The 27,090-nt window shown below is 41.2% G+C and overlaps 1 protein-coding gene across 12 annotated transcripts; it reads right to left on the bottom strand.

Moving 5' to 3' along the window:
• Positions 1 to 32: 32 nt before the first annotated feature.
• On the bottom strand, positions 33 to 27,012 carry LOC104324182 (very-long-chain enoyl-CoA reductase). Of its 12 annotated transcripts, XR_011325776.1 has the most exons (14): positions 18,844 to 23,853; positions 14,477 to 14,527; positions 13,923 to 13,974; positions 13,541 to 13,585; positions 12,092 to 12,195; positions 9,870 to 9,985; positions 9,646 to 9,751; positions 9,069 to 9,150; positions 5,064 to 5,136; positions 4,940 to 4,983; positions 3,475 to 3,532; positions 2,657 to 2,745; positions 1,557 to 1,602; positions 1,448 to 1,457 (listed from the first exon to the last, which is right to left on the bottom strand). XR_011325776.1 is itself a non-coding variant. In XM_069789287.1 (13 exons), exons 3-13 carry the CDS (start codon positions 13,936 to 13,938, stop codon positions 1,330 to 1,332), a joined length of 825 nt encoding a protein of 274 aa, XP_069645388.1. In that variant the 5' UTR covers positions 13,939 to 13,974; positions 14,477 to 14,527; positions 26,084 to 27,012; the 3' UTR covers positions 33 to 1,329. The 12 variants fall into 12 exon arrangements, 9 of the variants coding, with proteins under 9 accessions (XP_069645388.1, XP_069645383.1, XP_069645389.1 ...); XR_011325775.1 differs by lacking the exon at positions 9,069 to 9,150 and having other exon boundaries at positions 33 to 1,457; positions 1,557 to 1,683; XM_069789287.1 differs by lacking the exons at positions 9,069 to 9,150; positions 18,844 to 23,853 and adding an exon at positions 26,084 to 27,012 and having other exon boundaries at positions 33 to 1,457.
• Positions 27,013 to 27,090: the final 78 nt, after the last annotated feature.

Here is a 27,090-nt window from a genome sequence, read left to right as displayed (position 1 = left end):
TTTTCTTCAACTGATGTAGATTTTTTTAATATATATATATATATAAAAGGACATTCTTGTTTTTTACTGTACAAAATATTATGAAACTCCAGCAACCAGCTGTAGTCTTCCTGTTTTGCCATAATTATTTCAACTGATTTCAAAATATAGTCTAGAATTTATTGCATATTTCACCCTTACAAATAGTTGCAAAAATCTTTCTATACACCCATTATAGATAAATAAATTAATCATGAAACAAAACAGTGTCTATGCATTCTTTTCGTATTCTAAAATAGCTTCTTTAAAATGTCATTCAAATAGATTGCAATAGTCTTTTTTACTAGATTTGCACAAAACCCAACTAAGTCCCACTGAACATCTTGAGGAAAAAAAAAAAACCAACAAAAAACAGGAAGTCCAAAATGTAGCTGATTTTTCTCCCTGGCTCTGAAAATAAGAAGGGAGCTAGCATTCTGAGGACTAGCAGTCACTTCATGTATTTACAAAGTGTATTAAAAATTATTCAGAGAATGCTGACATAAAATGCTAGGTAAAAGGTCCTTTAGTATCATAAGGACTTGATATATGAAAACAGGCCCAAAATCACAGATATAGCATAGATCAGATCTTCTGAACCTTATTTACTAGTATGCAATTTACTAAGGTAGAAGACTAAAAAAAAAACCAAACAAAAAAAAACCCAACAATGCAGGATGTTACATCCACAAATACTTCTTACTTCAGATTCTCTTGGCAAGTTAGGGGTTAGACCCAAATCAGGTATTTGAGATATTGCCTGTTTCTTTATTCCAGGAACAATTCATATTCTTTGGTAATGTTATTTGTTACAAAGCACCTGCCTCCAGGCAGCACACTCTCTTCTTCAAGTCAAAGATGACAGATCATGCAATCGTCTTCAGGCCAGCTGGCCACTCTGGCTGAGCTGAGCTCTCTAGTAGTTAGCTGGTATGTACTCGTTCCAATGTACTTATGTCTTGCAGAATGCCACTGCTAAATTTGGAGCTGCTTTTCAGCACTGACTTCTCAGTATCTCTGATCCATCAATCTAAATAGACTAGTACAGGAAAATCTAAGTCAATCAGGTTACAGTGAACTGTAGGGGCTTTTGACTACCAGCTGTGCAATGAAGCCTTATTTTTTGAAGGTGCTTCTGAGTTGGGAATTCTTGAATGTAAGGAAGTGTGGCTTTCAAGTGCAAACAATTTCCCTCAGCAGTGGAGATTCAACATGCACCCAAATCCTTTAAACTAATTCACTTATTTGGCAGAGGTTTATGAGCTTTTTCTTCTTGAAGTTCTGTGCAATATTCAAATTAATCCTTTTTTCTTACAACAAAAATGGAATAATTGGCATTCGAAGACTTGGATAATCCTTGAATTCTCGTAGATAGGTGCAGTGTTTATCCTTTGCCCAGATTGTCATCTGAATGAAGCAAAGCAAGGTGAACAGCCCCACTGGAAGGAAGGGAGAAAAAGATATGTTTCATTACCAGATTAAAACCAAACTCTTGTTGCTGCCATCACTTCAGGATGAAGTACCAAAACATTACTCACCTGGAACACACTGAGTCATGATAGTGAAACTGATCCAGGTCCCCACCTGTTTTGGCCAAGGAAATTTAAAATATTTCTGGTGACAGCATTTGCATTTATGTCTCTATTGATCAAAAACAACCTTGTCCTAGTATAGGTAAATAAAAAAGCCAAGGTCAGCCAGATCAATTTCTAGTGTTAATAACCTTTAGCCAAAAAGGTGAACATGCCTTATCACAGACAAAACCTTCATGTTTTCTTCCATAGCTATTATCATGACAAAATTTTAAGTATTACAGCATAGTGTCCTTTCTGTTTCTCTGCCTAATTTGTATTTGTCACATCTCCATTAATGCTAGGAATGGTAACTTTCTATAGTCTGAGGCCAAATGCTGTTCTCATTAATGTCTGTTAATCTCTACTGAAGTTAAAACCTGATGCTGTCTTTCTGTGCAAGAGTGAATTTTACACTGAGTTGCACTGGTTTTAACTGCTTTTGAACTGAGTTAGGAGTTTGGCTCCTGATTAAGGAATATGAAGCCATAAACTGAGTCAAGCTTCTAAAAAAGCAGTCATGACCAGCACAAATGACTGTATAACTTAAGAAAATGGGGAAGACAGCTTGGGCCTATTTTCTGTTTTCTCTAGCACGGTATCTTCTATTTGTCTATTTCCCTGTTTTCTCCACCACAATATCTTCTGTTCGTTTGCCCACTATCTTCCTGCATACTGTGATATTCGTGGGCTCTCTTATGTTATAAATCCACCAGATGCCCCCATGCCCTCATTGCAACACACATTCCGTGGCAATTTCCCTGTTCCTGTCTGCAAAATATGCACTGCTTTAAAGTGTATCTGTCTGATCTAGCAGACACACTGAAGCATAGGCCCAGGGTCTGAGCTGTCAGTTAAAGGTTAGCCCTGTAAGTGCTGCCTCAAGGGAGGAGAGGAAGAACGGACAAGTTCCTGCCTGCAATCTGATTTAATGGGGCCTAGGGGAGGAGGGGAAATTTATTGAGCTGAACTGTTTCAGAGGTTTCTTCCATGTTTTAACATTCCAAAAGAAATTAAAATATATTCAGCAAAACTAAAATCTTAACATCTTGTTTGAAAATACATACCTCATATGTATAGTTAGGGCAAGATACAAAGAGAAACAGCCATGTGAAAGGATTCTTTGTTGGATATGGGATCTTACGGGTTTTGGATCCTATAGATTAGAAAACAAATCACAAAATATTCACACTCCTAAATTTATTGTTTCCTATAAAGACAACCCAAACCTGCCTACTCCTGTGTCTCATCACTGTCAGAGGGACAAGCAGGATGTGGGAAAACAGAATGTCCTCTGGACCCACAAGGAGTAGGATAACTGTGAGGAAATGTTCTGGGCATTAGAAAGTCATCTACATATGCCTTTGATCACAGCCACTCCTGTAACAGGTACCTCAAGTTTTAGATTTAGAAGTTAAGGGTTTTCTCAGATTGTCACAGAATGGGAATTTGTCAGTCATAGTTGGTAACTGTAAGAAGTTTGGCTTGTGCCCAAGGAACCCTGGCCTGCACAGAGATCTTGTGCCCCCTGTAGAAGCCAGTGAAATTACTTTCCCTTGCTAGTGTAAGCTCTGCTTTGTTGAGCACTGTTGCCTTTTGCACTACCATTGTAACTAATATAACTGCTCCCCCCAACACAATCTGGCCCTAACCAATAAAAATTACAGTAACATAAGAAGTGCTATTTAACAATCTGGTGTTGGATTCCTTGCACTGTCTGATCTCCCCTAGAATCCAATCTTTACAGTGCTGACCAACCTGCACACCCACAGCAGTCATCTGGTGGGTATCAACACCCTACGGGATCAGGTCTTTCATAAGGTAGAGTAACTGTAGAAATACTGAATAGCTGCACAAAAGCAAAAAATGATAGTGCAATTTTTACCATTTCTCCGGAGGTCACTGAGTGCAACATGAATGGAAAAATTTCCAGCTTCACACAGCTGCAAGAAAAAGCATGACAGAGTTAAAAATGTGCTTCCCTTCTATTTACTTTTCTTCCTTTTGTTATTTCCTCGGCTACTTTAAAAAAAAAAAATCAAATCTATTATAAAGAAGATTTAAAAAATGGGAGTTAATGCACCATAATAAATATACTTAACCAAGATTGCTCTCTGACAGGAGAATGGAATGTCTTTGTTCAAACACGAGTCCATATTATACTCTGTTATATACTTATGATATTTGCCAGCAAATGTGGACTCGGCATCCAAAAGATCAAATTTACTACTTATACAATCCCCATGAGATCTAAAGGCCATAAACCAAAGAGGATAAAAGTAAATCCAGGAGACAGATACTTGCTTTATCTTTTGGTTATTTTTATGTCTTCAAAAACACCCAAAAAAATTGATCTGGATCATTTTGGTTTCTCAAAAGTTATTAAAATCCCAAGGAAGATATGGGTTGGACTCTAAGTAAGTTTTCTTCTCTAGAGTATAACTGATATGAATTATGAAATATAATTGACCCAGCTTCCTCCACTGGTTTTAAATAATACTTCCCCAATCAATTATGTAGAAAGTGTATTGAAATGACCCATTTATATGATTATTGACAGTCTCCAGTGTCTACAAAGCTTATCTATTAAAGCAAATGACTGGTGGTCAGAGCTTCTGAGTTTTATTCCCAGCTCTGTGCTTTCAGTTATGTAGTCTCTCTATAAAATGGGAATAGATTATTAACTCAGGATTTTCATACTGGGAAGCTACTTTGAGATGCTGCAGTCACTGACAACTAGTTTCTCAAAGCAAGTGAACAGCTGATGTTCTAAACAAGTTATGCATACATAGGAAAAATGGGTGCATCTTATTGACTACACTAATCTTGCTTCTGCATGTATGAAATGTTCATAGGAACTGTGAATGAACAGACAGTAACTCAAGAATTTTGCTTCCTAAGGAAAGCTGTAACAAATGTCTGAAGCCCAGCAAAATGAACCTCTCTCCCTGGAAATTATCAGCAACATACTTTCTTAGTTGGCCAGTTCTCCGAGTTTTATAACCTGTTGTGATTCTTAACACTCAATAAACAGTTCACAAAACAAACTCACTGGCTTTTAAACATAGCGTCACAAACCGGTTGTTCCAGGATTCTTTTAAAGATTATGAGAGATCATCCCAGCAGATAAATATCCCAGTCTTGGAATACGTACTGAATGAAAATCTTCCCTTGTGTACAAGATCACATTAAAAACTCATAGATTTATATGTTCTGTGTACAAGTGGCCAACATTAGTAGTATGTCCCAAGTGTTCAAGTATCTGCTTATTCTATTCACTTCTCCACTTATACAACATAAGAAATAAAGCAACGTGTTTTAGCATTTTATAAAAAGAGCAACAGACCTACCAGAAACATGATCACAGCAAAATTTATCTGTTTTTTCCCATAAGCTATAAAAAAAAGTTTACATGTGATTAGTACTAATATACAAACACATAAGTACTGAAATCAGGGCTGTTTTGCTACTTACAAGGAGGAGTGTAAAGAGGATGATTGATGTAATAAGCAAGCCAAGCTGCAAATCCCCAGTAATACAAGCAGTTCTGAAAAACAGGGAATTTTTCTTTGTTTTAGTACGGTCCTTTAGGCCAGTATTCACTGCAAGGACCGCTGATAACAATCACTTGGGCTGATCCTTCAAGTTGCTGATAATACAAAAAATGACAATACTAAGTGTGGTAAGGTGGGAACAGAAAACAGGAAATAACAGGAAGGAAGTAGTGCTCATAGAGTAAGATTTCCTCTCAAATATCTCGGAGCTGTTAAGTTTATAAACAGTTTGATAAAGTGTGATCATACTATTGAAAACAAATTGATTTTGTCTGGCAAGCCATTTGGCCAAAGATGAAGTGCCATACAGACTGTATGTTAAAGAGAGACTTGTTTTGCTAACCCCTGAGACTTTTTAAAACCAGATGTAGGTACTGTGCTCTCTTCCCTGCTTATTACTTTGTATTGCCCAGTCTCTCGGCTTTCTTCTTCTCCTTCACCCCACCAGTTTTCTTTCTTTCCATGCTTTACCTTTTCTTACCTAAAGTCATCGTTGCCTGATGCTTTCCTCTGTCCTTTCACTGCAATATCTTTAGTTTCGTCCCTTCTGCTGCAGTCCTTGGCTTTCTGTGATCCAGCTTCCATTCTCTAAACTCTGATAACATAGCTGTCGCTAATGGTTGTACTGACTCATTCCTGACCAATCTCAGAGCTTGTTCAAAGGCTTCATCCATGAAAAAAACTACTTACAAAGACAATATCTACATCTTTGTTTGGTTTTCCTGGCCCTGCCTCTTGTGTTCTTTCTTCTGGCACTCATTGTTGCTTCAGTATCTTGGTGACAGGTTATCTTCTCCCTCATTATATATCTGTAGGTAGGAAGGAGGCCTTTTCTTGGCACATTACTCTTCCTCCTCTATGCTCTCACCTCTAGGTGCTATTCACTTGCAGACAGACTTTAGCCCTTGTCAACAACTCATAAATTTGCCTCTCATCAGTTGAGATTTCTTCCTTTATGAGACCTAGTGCCTCAGTTTTTAATGTTTTGGGGCATCACCTGGACTTCAGCAAGACCAAAACTAAGCTCTTTAACTTCCTTTCACCACTCCTCCTGTTCTTTTCCTTCCCCTTATCTTTCCTTCTCTCCTATTTTCACTCTTCAGTAAAACACTGATCCTCTTACTCTTTCTGGTGATGCTTATTTCTTGGCCTTCCAATAGGTTCATGTACCTTAGACATTTCTAGGTCTTTCTGCTTTCTCCTTCACAGCTTTCCTTTCCTGCTCACACAGCCAAAATTCTTATCCAAGACTGCATTCTTTCCTGTCCTGACTGGTGTAACTTTTTTTTTTTTTTTGGCTTTGAATTTTGCAGCCTTTTTCCCCTATGTATACCAGAACTGCATTTCTAGCACTAATACCCCCAGAAGTGTTGATCTCAGCATCTGCAACCCACACTAGCTGACTGAAGTGTCTGCCAGTGTGTTTTTCTGAAAATGCTGGTGAGGGGTAAGCCCCTCACATCTGCTGCAAGCAGTTGTGTCAAACATTCTGTTGCATTTCCACTTTCTTTTCAGAGTTAATTGAACCACTGAAGTGCTCAGAAACCTCAGACAAAATGGACACCCTTTTGGGTATGCTGTAATACAAACACATAGTATGTCCTTGCTCTGAGATTATATATTAATAGATAACTGATGAGAAAGAGCAAATTATTAACCAATAATTACAGATCAGGTGGGACAAAAGGGCAGAGAGATTAAGTAACTTCCCTGTGATGACTTCCCTCTTCCTCAGGAAAAGCAGCAGAGCCAGAAGAATGACTGCAGTGAGGAACAATCTAGTTAGTGTCCTGTCCACAAATTATTGCTTTCTCCCTAACACTAGCTTCTTCCACCATCACCTACAATTTATTAACTGCTGTACAAACTTAGATGGAAACAGTTTCTTGTAATCTTGGAATGGCATCTTATGAAAAACCCTTCCCTAACTTCAGGGCTTGCCATATGGATCATATGGCAATGGATTTCAGTAAAGTAAAATAAAATAAATAAATTATCATGGCTCAGCTCTCAACAAGACTTGCTGTAATTAAACTGAACAAGTACTATTCATCCAAAGAACATGATTTACTGCAAGAGTATTCCTCCGTTATAAGAAAAGGAGCTTTAAGATGAGTGGAGTCTGCCACTGCTAAGGTCCTTAGCAGTAACACTACAGATGTCCAGCTGCCACTAGAAGCCTTATTGCTCATACAAAAGCCTCCAGTGAGGTTCAGATAGGAACAACAGAGTACATGCAGACTTCATAAACTCACTTGAAAGAAAGAAATGGTTTCTGTGCATCTTTCATATTCCAAATGAATAGTAAAGCTTTACAACAATCTCTTATAAAAAGATTTTGTGGATCAAGTTCAGATATTGCAGGGATCCCATAAAGAAATTATACCTAAGTTTACAAAGTTATGGTTTGGATTTTTGTCTTGTCTACTCCAAATGATGATCCCTGTGATGATCAAAACTATTTCCTAATGCTCTGCCTATGTTTATTCATGACCAACATGTACTCTTCTGTTTGTGTCTTTATATTGTTTTCTGGTTAAATGGTATTTCTTTAGATCTAGTGTTTTCTCCAGATGTTTTTATAGAAAGCAAAAATATCCCTTTTTTCCCATGAAAATGTTCAGTAAGGCCAGTCATAAGACTAATCTTTGAGGAATTCCACTGGTACCTCCCTATTATCAAAGGTCTGACGTCCTTTTCTGGCACAGCCACGATCAACTTTCCTTTAGTTGGTTCCTTTATCACAACACAATTTTTGTATTAATCCCTGTCTTATTCAACTGAAGCCAGTTCTTTACTAAGTTCAGATAAATCAGGTATTCTACTTTTTCATTGCCTAGAAAAATCACATATCTTAGAAAGAATTATTCTATGTTAGTATATAGCATGAACAGCTTTTGGTGAACCCCTGCTGCATTTTACAGCATCATTTATTCCTATTTCCATTTGGTAAACAAAGGATGAAAATAAAAAATCTCATCAATTCCTGTCTCACATCTCTGCTTATTGAGATTGAAGTGTCTCTTGTTAAAGATAGTTTTCCACTGTGCTTAGGAAGTAAGTTATCCATATCTGCTATGTATGTGATCAAACACTTCAAGTAAGAAGCTTTGTCCACCATCTCTGTGTGAGATAAAAAAAGGGAAGAGGATATGATATTTTTTTCACTGGCACAATTTTGGAGTAACACCACCAAAGTCAATGAAACTATAAAAGCAAATCAAACCCCAACATTGCTAAGCAGGTAGAAGAACTGTGAACAACTTTAGAGATGAAAGCAAGTGCCACCAGCCTGAGAAGGTGGAAATGCAGAAGTGATCAGAATGACTGGTACAAATGTCAATTTTAGCAACAGTTTGTATGGTCTGAAAGGAACAAGTAGTTGTCAGAGATGGCAGGGAGAAAATGAAGATTTATCGCACTGTACAGATTCTTTTTCAAGGTAAAGTTGCTCATTTATCTGCTGTTTAGTGTGCATTAGCTACTATTGTGTCAAGAACAAGTCTTTAAGAGATCTGCTAGCCTTCTAACAATGCTTGCACTCTTCCGCTGCAGAAAACAGTAAATTGCTAGGGAGGATTCTTTCTGAGGGCCACTGCTCACCTACAGACCCTCCTTCCATTTAGAAAGCATGAAGCTATCGCCAGAACTTCGAGAGTGGCTGCACAGCTGTAAGGAGTTAGCCACAAGGCAGAGCTTCAGCTGCTGGGAGTATCACTGCCATAATGCAAATTCCAAGGGATTGTCAAAATACCAGGTGTTAAATACCCAAATGCTGACACAATACTATACATTTTTCCAGTTCTAGATGATAATCACCTGTCTTCTTGACTATAAAATGTATTTTTGAATATCTGTGTACTCTGTTGCAAGCATTTGTAAAATAACTACAGCCCATGCATAACCATGCAGTCCACTGTACTACTTCGCAGACATCCAGGAAACAGGGTCTGCGTCTCAACAGCTGCCCTATGCCACAGCCACACTGCTAACATCAGGGAGTGCTCCTGCAGGAAAAGAAAATGCAGAACAACCGAGCTTGCTTTGCACTGGATCAAAGGTAAATTAACAGTTGCTTAACAGCAAAGACGGTGTTAGGGCCAAAGATGTAAAACAACTGTTACAAAAAGTAGATTTTTTTTTTAAAAAAGGCAACCCTCCCAATATTGTGCTTGCCTATTCTACCTTAAAAGTTAACATTGTTAGTAAAACCTTCATGCCCAAGGAACTAGTTGAGTGAAAAGGAAGGGTATGCTGAAGGTTTAAAATTCTAAAAGAGCGATGAGAATACTATATAACATGAATAACAGTATGGCAACATGTGGGTTATACAATAGCGACATTAAGAAGTCTTTTGAAAGAACTACAGATTTATGGGTGAGATTTGCTGTGTATTATTACTACAGAAGCCACACCAAAAAATCTGTGCTGCAGAAGTAGAGCATAAGCTGGCTAGGTTGGATTTGTAAGGGGGGCTATGGATAGATGCTGGCACAATTTACCTTCACAATATTCCTCAGTGGCATAGTCCCATGGGAGAACCGATGAACAAATACTGTTTCAATCAACCTTTTGATGTAGTGGAAAGAATGGCAGATACATGCCAAGCTAGAAACAGCAAGACAAAAGCATTTAAGAGTGCTTAAAAAAACAAGTGTGGCAAGACATTTGGAATAAGACTACAATGCTAACAAGAAATACTGCTCAAGCCTGCAAACAGACTTACTTAACTACTGGATGCGGGCTTGATGTAAACCTCTCATCCAGTCCATAGACAAAAGGCATGCGGAAATAAAACAGAAAATAGATGAACAATGGACCTGTGTATTCTATCAAAAATACCTGCAAAAAGAGAGAAAATAATTAGACAGCTGAATTAGATGGTGGTTTTGCTTTGATTTCTTTGTGATAACTAATGCAGTGGGATAAACATCTCCGCTGACTCAAGATGGCATTTAGAGAGGCAGGGAGGGAATATCAGGTTTGGGCTTGGGCTATGAAAGTGGTAGACATGCACGTAACTGTTTTGCAATGCATTTGCCTCAGTTGCATACAAACAGCCATTGCCAGTGCAGCTGACACAGTATGGATATGAAAAGATAATCATGGCAGCCCAGGGATCATGATAAACATGCATGCATGTTACATTTACACAGCTCTCACCCTCCTCTTGCCCTCAAAAACTGTCGCTTTATTCTGGGTTAAAATGAAATTTGGTGAAGAATTTATCTTGAAAAAGAGGAGCTTTGTTTCTAATGAATATATTTTGTTTAAACTGGAAACACAGCTTGTAAGTGTTCACAGGTGACTCCATCTGTATGACCAGTTAGTACAGCAGATGTCCCGGAAAACAATCAATTCATTCTATGTTTATACAATCTTTAATTTGAACACAAAGAAAAAAAAAAAGGGAAAAAAAAAAAAAGGAAACTAAAGAAGCTATTATCTAACTTGATTTCATTTCATATAGGTCTGTATTTCTTAGGAGCATCATTTCAAAATGAAGTTAACTTTGGACAAACATTAACAGTTGAATTTTCCACACTTCTATAAGTGAGGAAGGAAGGTCCCTACCTCATTTATGGAGAAAGAAGGGGCATTGATTGCACTTCTGTCAAAAAAAAAAAAAACAAACAAAAACAAAAACCAAAACCAAAACAAAACAAAAACGCAACCAAAAAACCCCCACCCACTGTTTTCTAATGTATTTAGAGCTATTCTGACACTCAGAAAAGTTGTGTTATCAACTTCTGTAGCAATCAGCATTTTCTCTGGCCAAGATTGGATTTGATTGTAGATGACAAGTTTGCCTTTTTTATTTTATAAGACTGAAGTATTTCTTGGCTTATATTTGAATGAAGTAGCTTGAACGGCAGGGAGAGCAGAATATAAAGGAAAGATTATGGAATGGCAGAAGTCTGGTGTTACTCCGCACTGTGATATTTTGGTAAATATTAATGCATTTGTGTCTTGGAGTCTACATCGCCATTAGAAGTTTTGCCTGTCTTACTGTTTTTTTGGATTCTGTAATAGCTGCCTGATTTATCAGCATTGCATCCAAAGTACTGATATGAAGATTCAGTCTTGCAGAACATTTGACTTTTTCTATTTTACCTCCTACAAATGTTGTCTTTGCTATTTGTCATTAACACAAGATTTTATTAACGTCTCATAGCTAAGAAATGGTGAATGTGCCTTTAAATTACTGGGTACTTTTCCCTTCATGCTGTGCTGTTTCATTAGAACTGGTGTAATGTGTGCATCACAGACCTTCTGAAGAACTGGAAGGGTTACTGGTCACCTCACTGCACAAACAGCAGTGCTGTGTTGCCTGATGAGTGAGTTGTGACAGAATTTGCATTTGAGCTGAGAGAGTAAATATGTGAGGTCTTTGTGGATGGCTACTAATATTGCAGAAATGATCAGCTGTTATTAGCCTGCCACAAGCATCCTGGGATGCAGCCACATGCAGAGAGCTAACTGATCTTACTTTCATGCATTTTCCTGCAGAAGTCACTTCAGTTACTGACATGTGAAGTTGCTCACATGCCTTTTTCCAGGACAAACTTGTGGGACTATAATCCTGATCTTTGTCAGGAGAGTTACACAGGCCCTGCGAAGCAGATCCCCAAAGGCATTTAAACACCTAGTTCCTAGTGATTTTGCAGCAGACATCTAAATCCATTTGAGAACCTGCACCTTAGTTCAGTAGAGCCAGCCTACCCTGCAGCAAGTTTTTCACTGCTGCTCTCCCAGGGAACTAGGCATTCAGAATATCCTGTTGCTGCTTTCCCTGATTAAATGAACTGAAGCAATGAGGGTTCATTGCCTGCATCCACTATCAGAGCAGGCATCATGCAGAAATATTGGAGAGAGACAAAAAGTGATGTAAGGATTAATTATGGAAAAATAGCCATTATAATGGCTCAGACTTGAAGCATAGCTCACCGTAGTCCATCCTATCTGTGGCCCTAAATCTTTAAAGTATAAGGTAGCAGTTGTGCCAACAGGGAGGTGCTGCAGGATTTCCTCATCCCTCAGGGACTTTCCTTCTGAGAAGGAAAGAAGTAATTACATCTCAGTGAAATTCAAGTCAACTTTGATAGCATACTAGCTTTATATCATGCTTTAACTGATCTGTGAGATTCTTTGATGTGATGTAGGTTTACTGGAATCTCAATAAACAAATCAAGAATGTTTATACTTAATTTTGATTTATCTCTGTAATCGCATATAAGCCTGGATCCTCTAATCACACCAAGACAGTTAGGAGAATTCTCAATCCTATGTGCCTGCCTAATCTAGTAGACTTGCTTCATCACTGCTACAGCAGAATTTGCTGATGGGTCACTGCCCTTTAACATAGTTCACTGACCTCCTAGTCAGCTGCACCTCCCTCTCTCTTCTCTCTCTTCCTCTCTTCTCATTGCTTATCGTCAGGCAAACAGAAGCTAGGATAAGCTGAGATTGGAAGGCTCTCCCACAGAGGATTTCATTGCCTCCTTTTTTTCCCAACCAACCAGCTAGGAGGTGATTCCACAGGACTTGAGCTAGTACTCAAGCTTTTAATGCCTAGATTTGGGGGAATCTCCAGAAGGCCAGCATTTTCTCATGGCAAGTCTCACAACATAAGTCCATGGAGGAGTCTGACAAGGTAGATCTTTGAAGAAGGAAATAAGGTACTCATATGCCTGTTTTCCATGGACAGATCCTACACAATGAACTAATCTTCACCAGCATACTTTTAAGGGACTGTTTAAATAAAATTATGTGTGATGGAAGCAAAAGAAGAAAGTCCTACATTTTATACTGAATGCTAAGATGAATTAACACAGTTTGGCTATGAGACTTTCTTTTGTGCACCCAGGCCATGTACTAAGGCTTCTAGTAGCAATACCTACAACTGCATTAATGAAGTTAGCCAGCTCACATCAGCTTTGTCAGCAAATCCTACATACATGGCAATGTGTTTTGCATTAGCTTACCTCAAAAGAACTGTAATTCCTGCCTGAGAGCAGAGGATTATGTGAATTGATACTCTAACTAATAGCCTTTTTTAGTACTCCCAGCTGAGCATCACTGTGGAGATCATTTCACTGCAGCTAAGGGAAATTAGTATCTAGATTCTGTGCTGCCTGTCTGAAAGCAAAAGTGCTCAGTAGTTAGAAAGTGCTCTGGAACAATGTGCAGACTCCTGAGTTAATAACCAAGCACCAGGCACATGGGTGGAACTCTGTTCAATACTTTCAAAGAATTAAATTTGTTCTCTTCAGCTTTCATAGTGCTAATTCACATAGCTGGAAACACATTCTTAAGAGCTAATACCCATGCAAAGTACACCTTTTATGCCAGACCCCTGCTCAGAGCTTTGTTACTCTAGTTCTCACAAGTACTTACTTGGATCAAGTTTTATCGACTGTCTTGCTGGATACCACCGAGGATCTGTAAGACCATACAGAATTGTGTGATAGACAATGCTTGTTTTAGATCATCCACTATTAGAATGAATGCAACACAGCAAGATAAGATTTAGTTAAAGATTTTTAGGAATATTTATTCAACATGAATATCTGTGAGATATTATGCAGCAGAAAAAAATACAAAGGTTTATCAGGATAGTATGAAAAAATGATACTGAAATCTCACTGTGATCACATTCATATGCAGGTTACTTAGCATTATGTGTGTGTACATCACATGTTTCAAACTATGTAATTTTCTCCTATTTATATACTGGATATTCTGATGTGATGTGAACTGCTGCAAAAATTATACTCACATAATTTATGGAACATCAATCTGATCTCCCTAATTGTGGCATTTGGTTCCACCTAGGCAACAAAAAATATTGTATATGTAAGATGCATATTTTGAAAGACAACTGCTAGGTGTAAGACTATACAAGTAGAAATGTGACTCAAACAATATAACTGTAACTTTCTTACAGATGGCTAGGATTGGTATGGATGATTCAAAGCACTTCTTACAGGAAAAAGGAAGGACAATTTGTGGCATTTTTTTCAGAGGCAGCTTCTCTAGCAGTGATCGAGAGTTACTACAACAGCATTGACAGTCTGATGGCTTATGAGTGAGTAAGGCACTACTGGCACCATCTTAGTGAAGCAGCTGAAGTTGTGCTCTTTGCCCAAAAGCTCCTTCTGCAAAAGGGTTGAAGTACTCCATAGTCAGTATGAAGTGTGCATAATCATTGCCTCTTCAGTGGCCGAAGAAAGGCTAGCTGATTAAATACCCTTCATAAACACTAAATTAACTTAAGAAAAGTAAGTAATTTTTAAATAGTCACCTAGCATTTTAAACAGATATTTGGTTTACCTTATCTAGGTAGCATAGCTGTTTCTTTGTCTTCCAATCAAGGATTTCCACCTGATAGGACAAAAATGATAATTACTAATTATTGGCTAAATAATCTCTAAACTCTTAGTTGATTCCCAGATTCACAACCATTGTTAAGAGTGAGACACTATTCTTCTCTGATCTGTGGACTGTGTTAAAAACACTTCTGCTGTGCTCAAGAGACAGCTTTAATCATAGCCAGGTTCTCAAAGCACTCAACTTGCAAAAAAAAAAAAAATTAATGACAAATAAATTGTCTTCCTGGATATATTCAGAAGCAGAATTAGCTAACTTATTAATCAAACCACATTGATCTGGATCTGGGTTATTTTCTTACACTAGAGCAAAAGGAACAAAGAAGGGATAGAGAAGCTTCACAGGAATTGCTAAGGAACAGAATTTTAATGATTTGTAAAACTAGAAAGGCAGTTTGAGAAAAAAAATTTAAATGTGCATACATATGCATGTAAGCAAATATTCTGACTATATACAGCTTGAAGTGCATTGTTCCCAGAATAATTGAATTGTAAAGGAAGTGGAAAACATTGGTGGACATAATGAACAGATGCAGCTAAAGATTTGGACTTCACAAATCCTTAAAGGGTTGTTACAGGAATACTCAGTATTACTCTTGCCTCTCAGACCACCTGTATTAGTAACTACATATTAGCATTTTCTATTCCAAGCAGTGGTTTAGCTACAGCTCTGAGAACAAAAGAGCAGTTTATTTCTGTGATCAAATGGCACTTTGGCAAAAGGTTGATTAAAATTATTTTAATCAATAGCCAAGCAGAAAAGTCCTCAGAGTTTTCAAAGTCCAGTTGCAGCAGGCTAGCAAAACCTAAACTACAGTGATGGTGTTTTAATTTCATTTGTTCTCATCAAACACTTTGTAATGGAACTTTGTGGTATAGCTAAGAGGAAAAGCTGAAAGCTTATCTGTCACACTAAATGACTGGGACTATCATTACTTAGTATCAGAAGAGTTTGTTGGGTTTTTTTTAAATAAACATCTAGCATTAATTAAGTTCGGTATTAACTGGCCAAGAGGGTAGATTAACAATAGACATTAAATATGATTCCTTACTAAAAATAGGAGTCACAGTCCTGTATCTTTCTAATAGGGTTGCTTTGAAGAGATCACTTGGTTAAAGTATCTTATTTCCTTCTTTTACTTGTCCCAAATTGTTCTTTCTCTATTGGTGCAGCAATGGAGCACTTCAGCTCCAGCTAGAAGTATCAAATCTGATCTCCACAAGGAATACTAACGCAGTGACATTTTCTACATGTGTATTATAAGCTCTAAGTGGGACTTCAAGGGAGGTAAGCGCTTTTCCTCCTTCGTGATACATAACAAATGTGTGACAGATTATTGGGATATTGTGTTTCCCCTTCATTTTTTATATTTGAAATAACACAAATTTCCAGTTTTAATGTCTTTGTGGGGCATCTCCATCAGAAAGCAAATGAAGTGGATTCCCTTCCCAGAGGGCTATTCTTGAAATACAGCATTCTGACTCTTGCAGTTTACAGAGAAAGTACTGTGGGGGCTGTAAACCATTTTTTGTCCCTTCTGATGCCAAGTTGCTACAAGGGTTATTGAAACCTTTGGTGTACCTCAAAGCTCTTGTGTCAATGAATACCATTGGGCTTCCCTACGGACTGCAGCAGGGCCCACAGCTTTAGCTGTCTCCTTCCTGTTCCGTACCCACTCCCAGCATACACATATTGGATCAGAATCCCCCAGGAGCAGTTTTTGTCTATGGCCTTCCGTTGGCTGTATTAGAGAAATCTTCACCAGGCCAATTAGAAAGTGGTTTGGATATCTTTCTGCCACCTACACTCTTTTAACTGGGCTATTCTCATTATGTACAAGGCCAGACTGAAAATTATAGAGCATTTTCTTTTGCTCTGTGGTTTTCATGGGAGTGGCTGTACAGAAATTTAGGTACTTCTGTGAAACTTTGGAATCAGTGTGGAAAACAAACAAATCATCCAAGATCTTCTGTACTGTTATTTGGGTCCATTCCAGCATGTCTCTTTAAAGTGCCAAACTGACATACCTGCCTGTACTGGCCCATTTCTTCAAATACCTAGAGGGACCCTACAGACATGTCGGATCCAGACTCTTCCTGAAGGTGCACAGTGAGAGGCAATGGACATCAGTCGCAATATGGGAAAATCCAATCAGATACAAGGAAATTTTTTCACCATGAGCTTGGCCAAACATTGGAACAAGTTGCCTAGAGGGGATGTAGAATATCCATCCTTAGAGGTATTTAAAACTGGACTGGACAAGACCCAATGCCATTTGATCTGGTTGTATCTGCTTTGAGCAGGAGTTGGACTACATGGCTTCCAGAAGTCCCTTGCAACCTAAATTATTGAATGTTTCTATTTTTCTGGGGGGGACACTCATTCCTGAACTTCAAATATTTCAGTTAATTTCATTTACTTTCAAGATCTAAGCAAATATCAAACATTCTTTCCCTTTTCAGAAAGACAGATGCAGGAACACAGTGTTAGATTCCACTGCAGCCCATAGAAAGTTGTGCAATGACAGAGTGAAAACAAGGTGACTGTTTCCTCTAATTATAACGCCTCTTAGCTGTATCAGAACACCCCCCCAGTGTTTAGATGTTCCCTGCATAAGGGACAGAAAAGCCTGATCCAAGGCAAGAAATGTTATCTTTACTGAACATAATGGCCAATCACATGAACCCACGTAGCACTGAACACAGTGTTTCCAGTCTTCAGGCACAGCACCAAGTCAGTTAATGTATTGGTTGGCAACAGTTTTTAGATACCCAGCAATCTGTTCTTGGAACATTTACTGATGGGTATTATCCCTTTCAAACATAAATTGTTTGGCTCAGAGAACTTTAATTTCTATGTGTTTTCAAAGCATTTAGCACAATAGGACACTGACTGTTGGCCTGCAGTAGTGCAGTATGACTTACAGTCCACTTATTTGGTGACTTTTTAAAGGCATTTTAGCTTCTCTAAAACTACTCTGAGTAGAACTTAATCAGTAGGCAGATTTGTGCAAGATAGCTTTGTCTTTTATAAGTGACTACAAATATATATCTTCAATGTTTAGAAGACATTTGTTGTAGTGCATAAGGATTAAAGATTGATAGTGTCTTTAAAAACAGAAAAATTCTTGATTTTTTTTTTTAAAAGAGGTCAAGGGCAAAGAATAATCAATATACAATACAAGCAGAGAAAAGTACATTCAACTGTTAAACTTTTATTCAGAAAATAGAAGGGGAAAATAAAAGGGGGAAAAGTTTATTCATAGGGGAAAAACAGTTGAGCAAACAGCGTTTAAAGAAGAATTTTTAAGATGCAGTGTCCCTGCAATAGGATTAGAAAAATAATAGTCAATCAAATTTCTGCAGCTTAAAGCCATATCAAATGCTTAAGGATCAACAGATCTTGCACCTTGGAAGTTTTATTTGCAGCCATTTGTACTCAGCAGATTCAGTAAACTAGCTGAGTGAGATTTTGTGAACACTGACATAAGCATATATTGTATTGACTTCTTTTGGAATTACTCGGCAAAAAAAACCCGCTTATTTTACAATCTAGGAACGAACCAGCCCAAGAAAGAGTAATGCAGAATGCATTCTCCCTGAACTATTAGAGTGCTTATATAAGTCATGTTCCTCAAATTTAACACTAAAAAAATCCATTTTGGTTGCCACGGTCCTAATTAAATCTTTCTAAACTTTTTGTTTTTCCTATGGAATTAGTCATTTTCTCTATCTCCTTAGACTTTTCTGGTAGAATGTGTTGTTCCTGAAGGAAGTAAGCATGCCTTAGTGTGATCTCACACTACAGCATATCAAGAAGAACTTTCCTGAAGTCAAGAGAGTTAAGCCAAAGGGAAATTACTGTAAGTGTACTTACACTGAAAACTGTGTTTGTGCTGCCGCTACAACTGACTCAGTATGAGGCTTCCCTTGCACAGGAATGTACAAACTGTTGCAGAGGATGAGTCTAAGGATCCATCTAGAATGGTATCTTTCTGATATAGCCAGCAGCAGGTGACTCAGAAAAAGTAAAAAAACAGGGCAAGAATGTAGTGACTGGGGGCAGGGGAGGAGACAGACACAGAAATTGCAATTTTCCTGCACCACAAGTGCTGTCTTTGTATTTAATAGCTTTTCATGGATTTTTCCTCAATTAGTTTATTCACTCGCCTTTTAAACCTGTGTAAACTTTTTGCATGCACAGTGTCCTGAGGCAGAGAGTTCCAAAGCTTAGCCACATGCTGTGTGAGGAATTCCAAAAGCAGAAACAAGGCAAATGTTTAACCAGAAAGCAAAATTTCATCGTCTTACCTGTGGAGTGCTGTACCTTATTCTGCAAGTAGTCCAACTAAGTAAAGCCTTACCTCTCTGAAGCAATTGGCTCATATTTCACGAGACTAGAATCTTATTACATTTTTTCACTGTGTATAAAGAGAAGAGATACAGTGACACCCATATTTGAAAGGTTTTATACAAATAATTTTCACTTTTGTAGAATTTAGATGTCTAACATTTATAGGTTCATAAGATATACACTAGGTACTTACTCCTCAGCTTCCTAAGTTCTGCTCCTATACAAGCCAATGAGAACCACTGTCTGAACTGTGCTGAAACGCATAGTACATTTTTATTTCTTCCACCTGTTTCAGACTTGTTAGTTAGGTGTGCATCTAAATCCTCAAGGACCTTGATCCAGTAAGCATCTTTATCCCAAGGTCAGCACAATGCACAGCATTTAGATTATTCCTGAATGAAACCAAACTGTCAGCAAAGGAGATGATCTAGTTCTTCACGCTTTGTAAGTAATGGTTAGACACACTGACAGGAAGTGGGAAAATTACTTTAGACTGTCTTCTGCCATTCCCCACTCCTCCCACAGAAGGCTTGGCTGGCTTGGGCCACCAAGCAAGGAATAAAGGATTCAAGAGAGAACAAAAAGTACAGGCAGGAGAGGACAGGAATATGTTCTAGTGAAAAGGGCTGTCTCCTACCAAAGAGAAATCCTGAATTCCTGTCTCTCTGGGCTGCTTCAAACACTGCTCCCTTCCATTGTCATTCTGTTCAGCATTTCCCTACAATGGATGCCTTTTGGGATACCACACAGTGAAGGGGTAGAGTTGAAGTAAACTTGGATACGTTAACCAAATTGTCATACCCACTCTTGGAGCTGGGTACCTAACTTGAAGGCATGGCAAACCCCCAAGTCCCTTTGCAGACCTGGACCTGAGGGTGGTAACAAACATAGAGCTACAAATGGTTATCCTTCAGAAAGACAAATCCATTTATATAACTGACAGGATAAAATGAGTTGGTGTAAGAATGGTCAGGAAGGAAAAGGAAAGTGTATTCCCTTGGAGCAGGAGGCTGGTTTATTTTTCACAAAATGGAAGAACTGTTAGAGGTTTGTGCTTTCACAGCGAATCCTGGCTCTTGAAAGCATATGAAAGCTTTCCAGCTTTTACTAGCACGACATCTTCCAGGAGGATACACAAGATGGGAAAGGAACCTGTACCAGTTAATACTGACTCAGTGGGTATTTACTTACACTGGCTAACACAGACCCACGCATTGCCAATTTCCCAAGCATACTGAAGAGTCACATCATTCACTGAGTATCACTGTCACTATGAAGCAGACTGGAGTGCTTCCATCTGAGAACGTAAGCCAGCTTTGACTCAACACCAAGTAGGCATCCAGGCTTTTCAACACCACTGCGTAGCCTTTTCCATGTGCAACAGAGAATATTGATTGCCTCAGGGCTTTAGTTTATGGCCATCATTTTCTACAATGACAATATTTAGGTAGAAGAGGTTTATAAATTATTTGTGAAATCACAGTAATTTCTTTGCATCAGTACTGTGATTTGCAATGTTGACCCTCAGTATCTATAGTTCCATTACTACTCTTCATGGATCATTTGGTGTATGGATGTCAAAATGTATGTCCAGTGTATGCTTTTGACATGGCAATGAAGAGGCTGAAGAGAGAGATTTTTTCCTTTTATTTTTACCTAGAGGTACCAAGGATGGGTCTGCTGTCTTTTGACAGGGCAAGAAGCCCTGGGAAGTTTGGAGCCCTTATACTGACAGGTGAACTCACAAGATTTGTATTAATTTTTAAAAATATACTTCAAAGAAGTCTATTATTTTTTCAAAAATCAGACTTTTGATTTCAAATGTAGCCTTCAAATTCTGAGTAGCTCCAGGTACTTCCTACCAAGTAATGTTTTGCTATCATATTTTCCTATACAAAATTAAAAGTTTCTCTCTCAAGCTCCGTAGAGAAAAAGGACAAATTGCCGTCTTTTAAATGAAGCAGCACAACTGACTGTAGAAAGTGTTGGTAAGTGTGTGGAGAAGTGGTGAGGGAAGAGAAAGGGAGAATGTTTTTCCCTATCTTCTCATCTCTTTCTGTGATAATAATCTTATATGTTACTTGTGAAAACAGAGCAGACATCTTCAAATAGCAGGGCAATTTTCAGTAGTGTCCCTTTAAATGACCGTTCAAGTATCTCATATGTGGCCTTGTCTTGCTCAGGCAGCTCTTGGAGGATACAGAATCTTAAAATCCTCTGCAGTCCTGCTTTTGGCACTTACTCTCAGTGCTCTTACTTGAGGCTTTAGACAGCATAGCTCTGAGTGGGAGAAACCTTTGTAACAGGAGCTGTGACATCTCAGCAATGCTAGCTAGGCAGCAGTCACCCCCACCCCCCCTTGCATTCAGAGGGTTTTCATCACAGTCAGAAGGGGGAGAAGCTTTAAATGCCAGCAAGGGGGGCCAGTACATTATTGCTTTTAGACTGTACTGCATATGTCAGTTCAATCTATCCTCAGGGAGTGAAGACTCCAAAACATTTTTGGTCATCACTGCTCACAAAAGGCACTTCCCATCCAAACCAGTTAAAGAAGCAAAAGTGCAACTGTGGTTCTTATGACACTAATTTTCTACAGTATGAGTGTATTTGTTCAAGCATCTTTCCTCTAGGAAGTCAGAGCACCATATTATTTTCTTTATATGAAATGCTTTTGAAGACCTAAACCTGTCAAGTAGAAAGAAAGGGTAGAATTCATTAGCCTAACTTCAGAGCTCTCTCCTACAGATATTTACATCTGAGCATGTCACATAGATATCCTTTGTATGGAAAGGAGAAAAGCAGGCACTTTTAGGATAAACTGTATCATAAACTCTGAAATATATCTAAAATAGGTCAGAAGAGTTGTTCTCTAATCAATTTGGAGAAATTACCACTCCTAGAGAATATTAATTACCTAGCTATAAGTGTCTATCCTAAATCTCTAAACTTTCAGAGGTGAATCTCCTCAAATCATCAGATGCAGTACTTTCAGGTATGCACATATTTCTTTAAACTGTAGTTATTCTTGCTAAGTTTCTCCTGAGCAATTAGTGATACAAAAGCTGAGGTGAAATTAGAAACATACCAATACCTGAAGTAAACAAGACCTATTCTAGCATTATTACAGAATAAGAAATGTAGAGGCAGGCACTGAGATATAGGTCTAGGAGTACAGGGACCTGACAGGTCTAATACAGGCATCTCATAAGTAGAGGGAAATCACTCAGCCACTCTTTTTTTTGCTGTCCATCCATTAGGTCCAGCATACTTTGGCTTAATTATGTGGTTGCTCATAATTCTTGGTACTAAGTTTGAACACAGCCAATTCAAAATAAGGAGTAAAAGGTATTTCCAAAGCTGAATTTGCCTTTCACTGGCTTCTGAAGTTACTTTAATACAATGTTGCCTATTTTTTAATTGTTTCTGCTTTCAGCTGCACTGAAAAAGGCTCTCATAAAGAAAAGGAAGGGAATTAACAGCCAGCATCTCAATGCTCACAGTCAGTCTGCTGTTCTTGCCCATCTTTTTGTAGGTCTGTTCACCAAAGAGTAATTTTATTCATGCATAAGGGAGAGGACCTTCCTACACAGTCAGGAACCTATGAAATTGACTGTGTACTAAGCATAATCAAAAGCACAAACTCAACAAAACAGGAAGAAATATTCCACCAATAAACCTCTGCTAAACTTGTAATAGTCATATTCTAAAAAATTCAGATAGTGACAGTTTGGTGATTGTGAAGTGCTTTGTGATTCTTATAAGGAAGCACCACAGAAGAGCAATAAAGGGTAAATGGTTTAGAAATGTACAGGTAAAAGTACAGAACTATACAGTACCTCAAACAGGGAATGCTAATGTTTGTAGCACCAATAGAGATTCCCCTGCCCGCAGAAAGCAATGGGAGAGGTGGGACACTTACATTCTCTCTTTTGATAGCTCAGTTTTGAATGCATGGTGGAGAAATGCAATTCAGAATTCAAATTCAATGAATTTATAACAGAAAGCAAATCAGTGGGGAGAACAGCACAGAAAGTCATATGCAACAGCACTGCTCAGTGCTAGCTGGGCTGTCTTTGTCCACATTGTACACCCTGAGTTAGCTCAGACAGACACTGGATGAGCTAGGCATATCTGTTTCCACCCATTATCTGTTGTACAGAGAAAAGGACTAAGACATACAAGGATGACATGTAAATTCATGAGGCATTCTGAGTTTGCATTAGTGTTGCTTAGACACAGGTTCTTGATTTAGGACTCAAAAGACCTGTATCTGCTGCTATTGTTCTGCCTAGCAAGATGGAACAGGTCATTCCACTGCAAAATCAGGGAGCAATAAAGACATCCATGCTTTTGAGGTCTTCTAGTGTAACAAGTGCTATTCAGAACTTCAGTATGGCTAAGGCAGAAGAGCAAACCTGCAGACCAGACAATGACCGAAGACATTCAGGTGGGTAATACACATGTGTCTGCCCCCGCGTTTGGATCTCACGAGAGTTTGGGACACTGGTAGAAATGCAGGAGGTAGTGAAAAGCTTGGTTGTTTTTCCTAAAAACAGGGAAGTCAACACTGCAGAGCCAAAGGCTTGGTGCAGGTGCCTACCTCACACCCACAAGAGCTAGAGCCAGCTTATTTTACTGAATTGTTTGTGAATTCCAGAACACTTTTGTAGCTTTGAAAAGCAAAATCTGAACATTTAGGCCATGGTAAGCAACTAGAGGAGCAGCTGCTTTTCAGATTGTTTTGGATTCTGTTAATGTTATAACAACAATTTTTTTGCATGGGGGGAGGGAGGAATTGCATTCATTTTTAGGTGAGTCGTGCTGGAGAAACTGAAGTGTAAGCCTGCAGAAACACATTGAGGATTGCTGCCATTTAGCTCGTACCGACCTTTTTTTAATACAAGCCACTCAAGCTTTGTATTATCCAGCCTAACTAATTCCAGCGAAGAGTCGGTGTGGCTGTTTATGTAGGTTGATGAGACACATCACCCTTCACACTCCCCAGGTGCGTGTTACACTGCACTTTCTGTAGGCTCAAGGAGCTGACTGCACTGAACTCCGTCCAGCTGTTTTTCATTTCTCACGCAAGAGTCGAACGCACCGCGCTAGCAGAGGGCCGGTGGAACCTGCCCGGGGCGGGGGCGGGGGCCGCGGGCACCGCTCGCCCCCCCGCTCCTCCCCGCCGGACGGTGCACGCTGCGCCGCCGAGGGGAGCCGGGCTGGGAGCCGTCCCCTCGGCCGGGGAACCTACTCCCTCGCCGGCTCCGCGCCGGCGAGCCGACCTGAGCCGCCCCGGGGGGCGCTGCCCCCCCGGGGGGGACGCCCGCACCGCGCCGGAAGGCTCGGCGGGACGGCTCTCGGCGAGGTGCACGGCGGCTGGCGACAGGCTCTTCCAAGAAGTTGGGGACAGAAGGTGCCGAGAACATTCCTCGCTCTGGCTCTTTCCCTACGGCTGGGATGCGCTGCCAGACCCACCCCGGCAGGCTGACCACGGCATACCCTCGGGAGGATCCGCGGGAAGCCCAGAGCCATTGATCCGGCGCCGCCGCGGACCGCCGAGAGCCTGCCTGGAGCCCGGGGACACCCCCCCACCTCTCCGGGGCCACGTCCGAAGACCAGCGGGGACGCGGGGGAGAGGAACATGCCCGGGGAAGGGAAGGACGGGGCGGGCGGGGGCCGCTTCTGCCCCCTCGCCCTGAGGAAAGCCCGGCGAGCGGCGTGCCCACCCCGGCTCCCTCCGCCCGGCTCCAGCGGCGGTCGCTTACCTTGGCAGACCCGGGAGCGGATGGCTCCGGCTCCCCGGCGCTTCAATGCAGAAGGAGGGGGAGGAGAGAGCCGTCCGCCGGGACCCCGGGCAGCCCCGTCCGCCGGCGGCAGGACGCTGCGGGGCCCGGGCCGGGCTCGCCCCGTCCGCCCCGGCGCGGCGCCGCGCCGCCCGCACCTACCTCGAAGAAGCCGGCTCTGCCGCCCATCCTGCGGGCTGCCGCCGCGCCGCCTCCCGCCGCCGCGGCACCTTCCCCGGGTCCCCGCGCTGCGGCCAATCAGGCGGCGCCCGCCCCGCGCGGGGGGGGGAAGGGGGGGCCGGCGGCAACGCCGGGCCGGGGGAGGCGGCGCCCGGACCCCCCGCCGCTGCCCGGCGGCGCGCGTGGGGCGGCTGCCGAAACAGTTCCGTGTGAAGCCAGCAGCGGCAGCCCGGGCAGCCCGCAGCGGCGCGGGGGAGCGCCGGGACCTCGCACAAGCCAAGTTCTGCAGCTCCCGGTGTTCAAAAACCGGGAGAGAAGCGCGATAGTCACCCCCCGCCCGGAGTGCCGCTTCAGCGGCATTTCATTCAAACAGGCCATTTATTTTTCTTTGATTACTGCAGGAAACCAATCGCATTTTTTGCAGATCTGAAGTAGCTTAATGAGATAACCCGCAAAAATACAACTGACCATGAGCTAGAAAAACTCCTCCTCTCTTTCTCCAATAGGTTACCTTACGTTTCAGGGGCGACTGGACTGCCAACAGAACTCTGCTGAGATCCCTTCTTCTCCTGTGATGCCTTCCTGCCGCCGCTGAGAATTAAATGCATGACATAAAGCAGGACAGAGGCTGAGACTTTTTTCCCTCCAGCCAGTCTTCATTACCTGATATCCTTTTTCTAGAGCTAAGGTAATTCAACATCAGCAAATTCTACAATGCTATAAAGGATCATTGCTTTTTCACTGCCATAAATTTCCATTAGAAAGATTTATGCTATGCACTGTTTGAAAACCTTCTGCAATCTCCAAATGTAACCTGCTTCCATACAATTATAACCATCAAAGCTACTTAAATGAAATATCAAAGAATAAACTTCACCAAAAGAAAAGGCCTCTACTGGAAAGCTGGAAGGCCAATCGGAAATACCCAACAGGACAGAATTTGCTACTAGAGTAAACATGCGTAAAGCTGTGAAGGTGTATGGAGGTGTACGCTCCTTCTCAAGCCGATTATGAGTCTGGATGGTTAACCCTCGGGCCATGTTAGACCTTCTGGATGCGTATGTTAAAGAAAAAAACAAATTACTGCTTTTCCAAATAGGCTGACATTTCTTTCAGTATATTTCGCTTCCAGATGCTCTGTATTCACACAATAAGGAAAACATTTCAAATACATGAAAGTAATCCAATATGGAAAAGTAATCAGAACACAAATATAAAGAACATTTAAACTAACCTTCTGTACCAGAAAGCCATCAGGCAGTGCTTCAGACTGACAGAAGTTATGCAAATTGGTTCTCTGTATTAGTGCAACATGCAGCCTGGGGAAGGAAAATCTGTTAGGAACACAATTCAAATTTCTGTGCTGACAGCAAAATTACAATTTGTGGCTTACTGTTCACTTTAGCTGCAGTTGGGGGGGGCGGAGCCTGCACACCCCACCCCACCCCCGCTTGAATCTCCAATACAGAAGGACTTCTATGTTCAGAGTGGGGCTTTCCAGAAGCCACCCGGTCTTAAATCCTCAAACCGTAATCCTTCAAGTTTCACCTGGTGTGTCTTCACTGAAATCAGCTGGTGTAAAACTGGAGTTGTAGCCTGACATTAAGTTTTATGTTTCATCAAAATGTAAACATCACTGAACTAAATAAGCATTTGGTTTCCTTTTTGGGGCCTCAGCATCCACCAACGACTATCTGTGACTTAAAAGCGTTACGACTAAAAGTCAGACGGCTTCATTAGTTTTGCAGAGCAGCTACCGAAGTAATGTTTGCAGGCGATGACACCGGGCCCACCAGAGTGACTCAGGGCCCGGCACAGGCACGGAGCCCCCTCTGGCCCGGCAGGCGGCTCGGGGCGGGTTCCCCGGCCGCCGCTGGGGGCCGAAACGGAGGGGCGGGGGGGCGAGGGTGTTACCGAACGCCGGGCCGCTCCCACCCGGCAGAGCCACGTGTACCCCGGGCGCTCCTCAGGGCGCGACGCCGGGGCCGCCTCCCGGAACCGCTACCCCCCCCGCCCCCCGGGCCGGACCGACACACGGACCCCGGCTCAGCGGGCGCCACGGCCCGCCCGGGGCGGGGCAGCACCGGCCGCGCTGCGGGGCCCGCCCCGCGCTCGGAAGGCCCCGCCCCGCTCCGCGTGCGGCGCCGCGGCCGCCGCCCAGGCAGCGCTGCCCGGTGAGGGCAACCGCCTCGGGAGGGGCGGCGCGCAGGCGCGTGGCGGGATTGTGAGGCGGCGCTGGCG

Source organism: Haliaeetus albicilla, chromosome 8 (genome assembly GCF_947461875.1).
Source record: "Haliaeetus albicilla chromosome 8, bHalAlb1.1, whole genome shotgun sequence".
Taxonomy (NCBI): Eukaryota; Metazoa; Chordata; class Aves; order Accipitriformes; family Accipitridae; genus Haliaeetus; species Haliaeetus albicilla.
This window is presented reverse-complemented; position numbering and strand designations above follow the sequence as displayed.

Bases quoted from the DNA above. Each gene is read 5' to 3' on its own strand.
- LOC104324182 (XM_069789280.1), bottom strand. From the start codon at position 18,918: ATGAGCCAATTGCTTCAGAGAGGTAAGGCTTTACTTAGTTGGACTACT. The intron at 12,196-13,540 runs GTAAGTACTTGT...TTTCCTTCTCAG, and splicing joins GTCGATAAAACTTGATCCAA to AAGGAAAGTCCCTGAGGGAT. The intron at 2,746-3,474 runs GTAAAAATTGCA...TCTAATCTATAG, and splicing joins CAGTGACCTCCGGAGAAATG to GATCCAAAACCCGTAAGATC.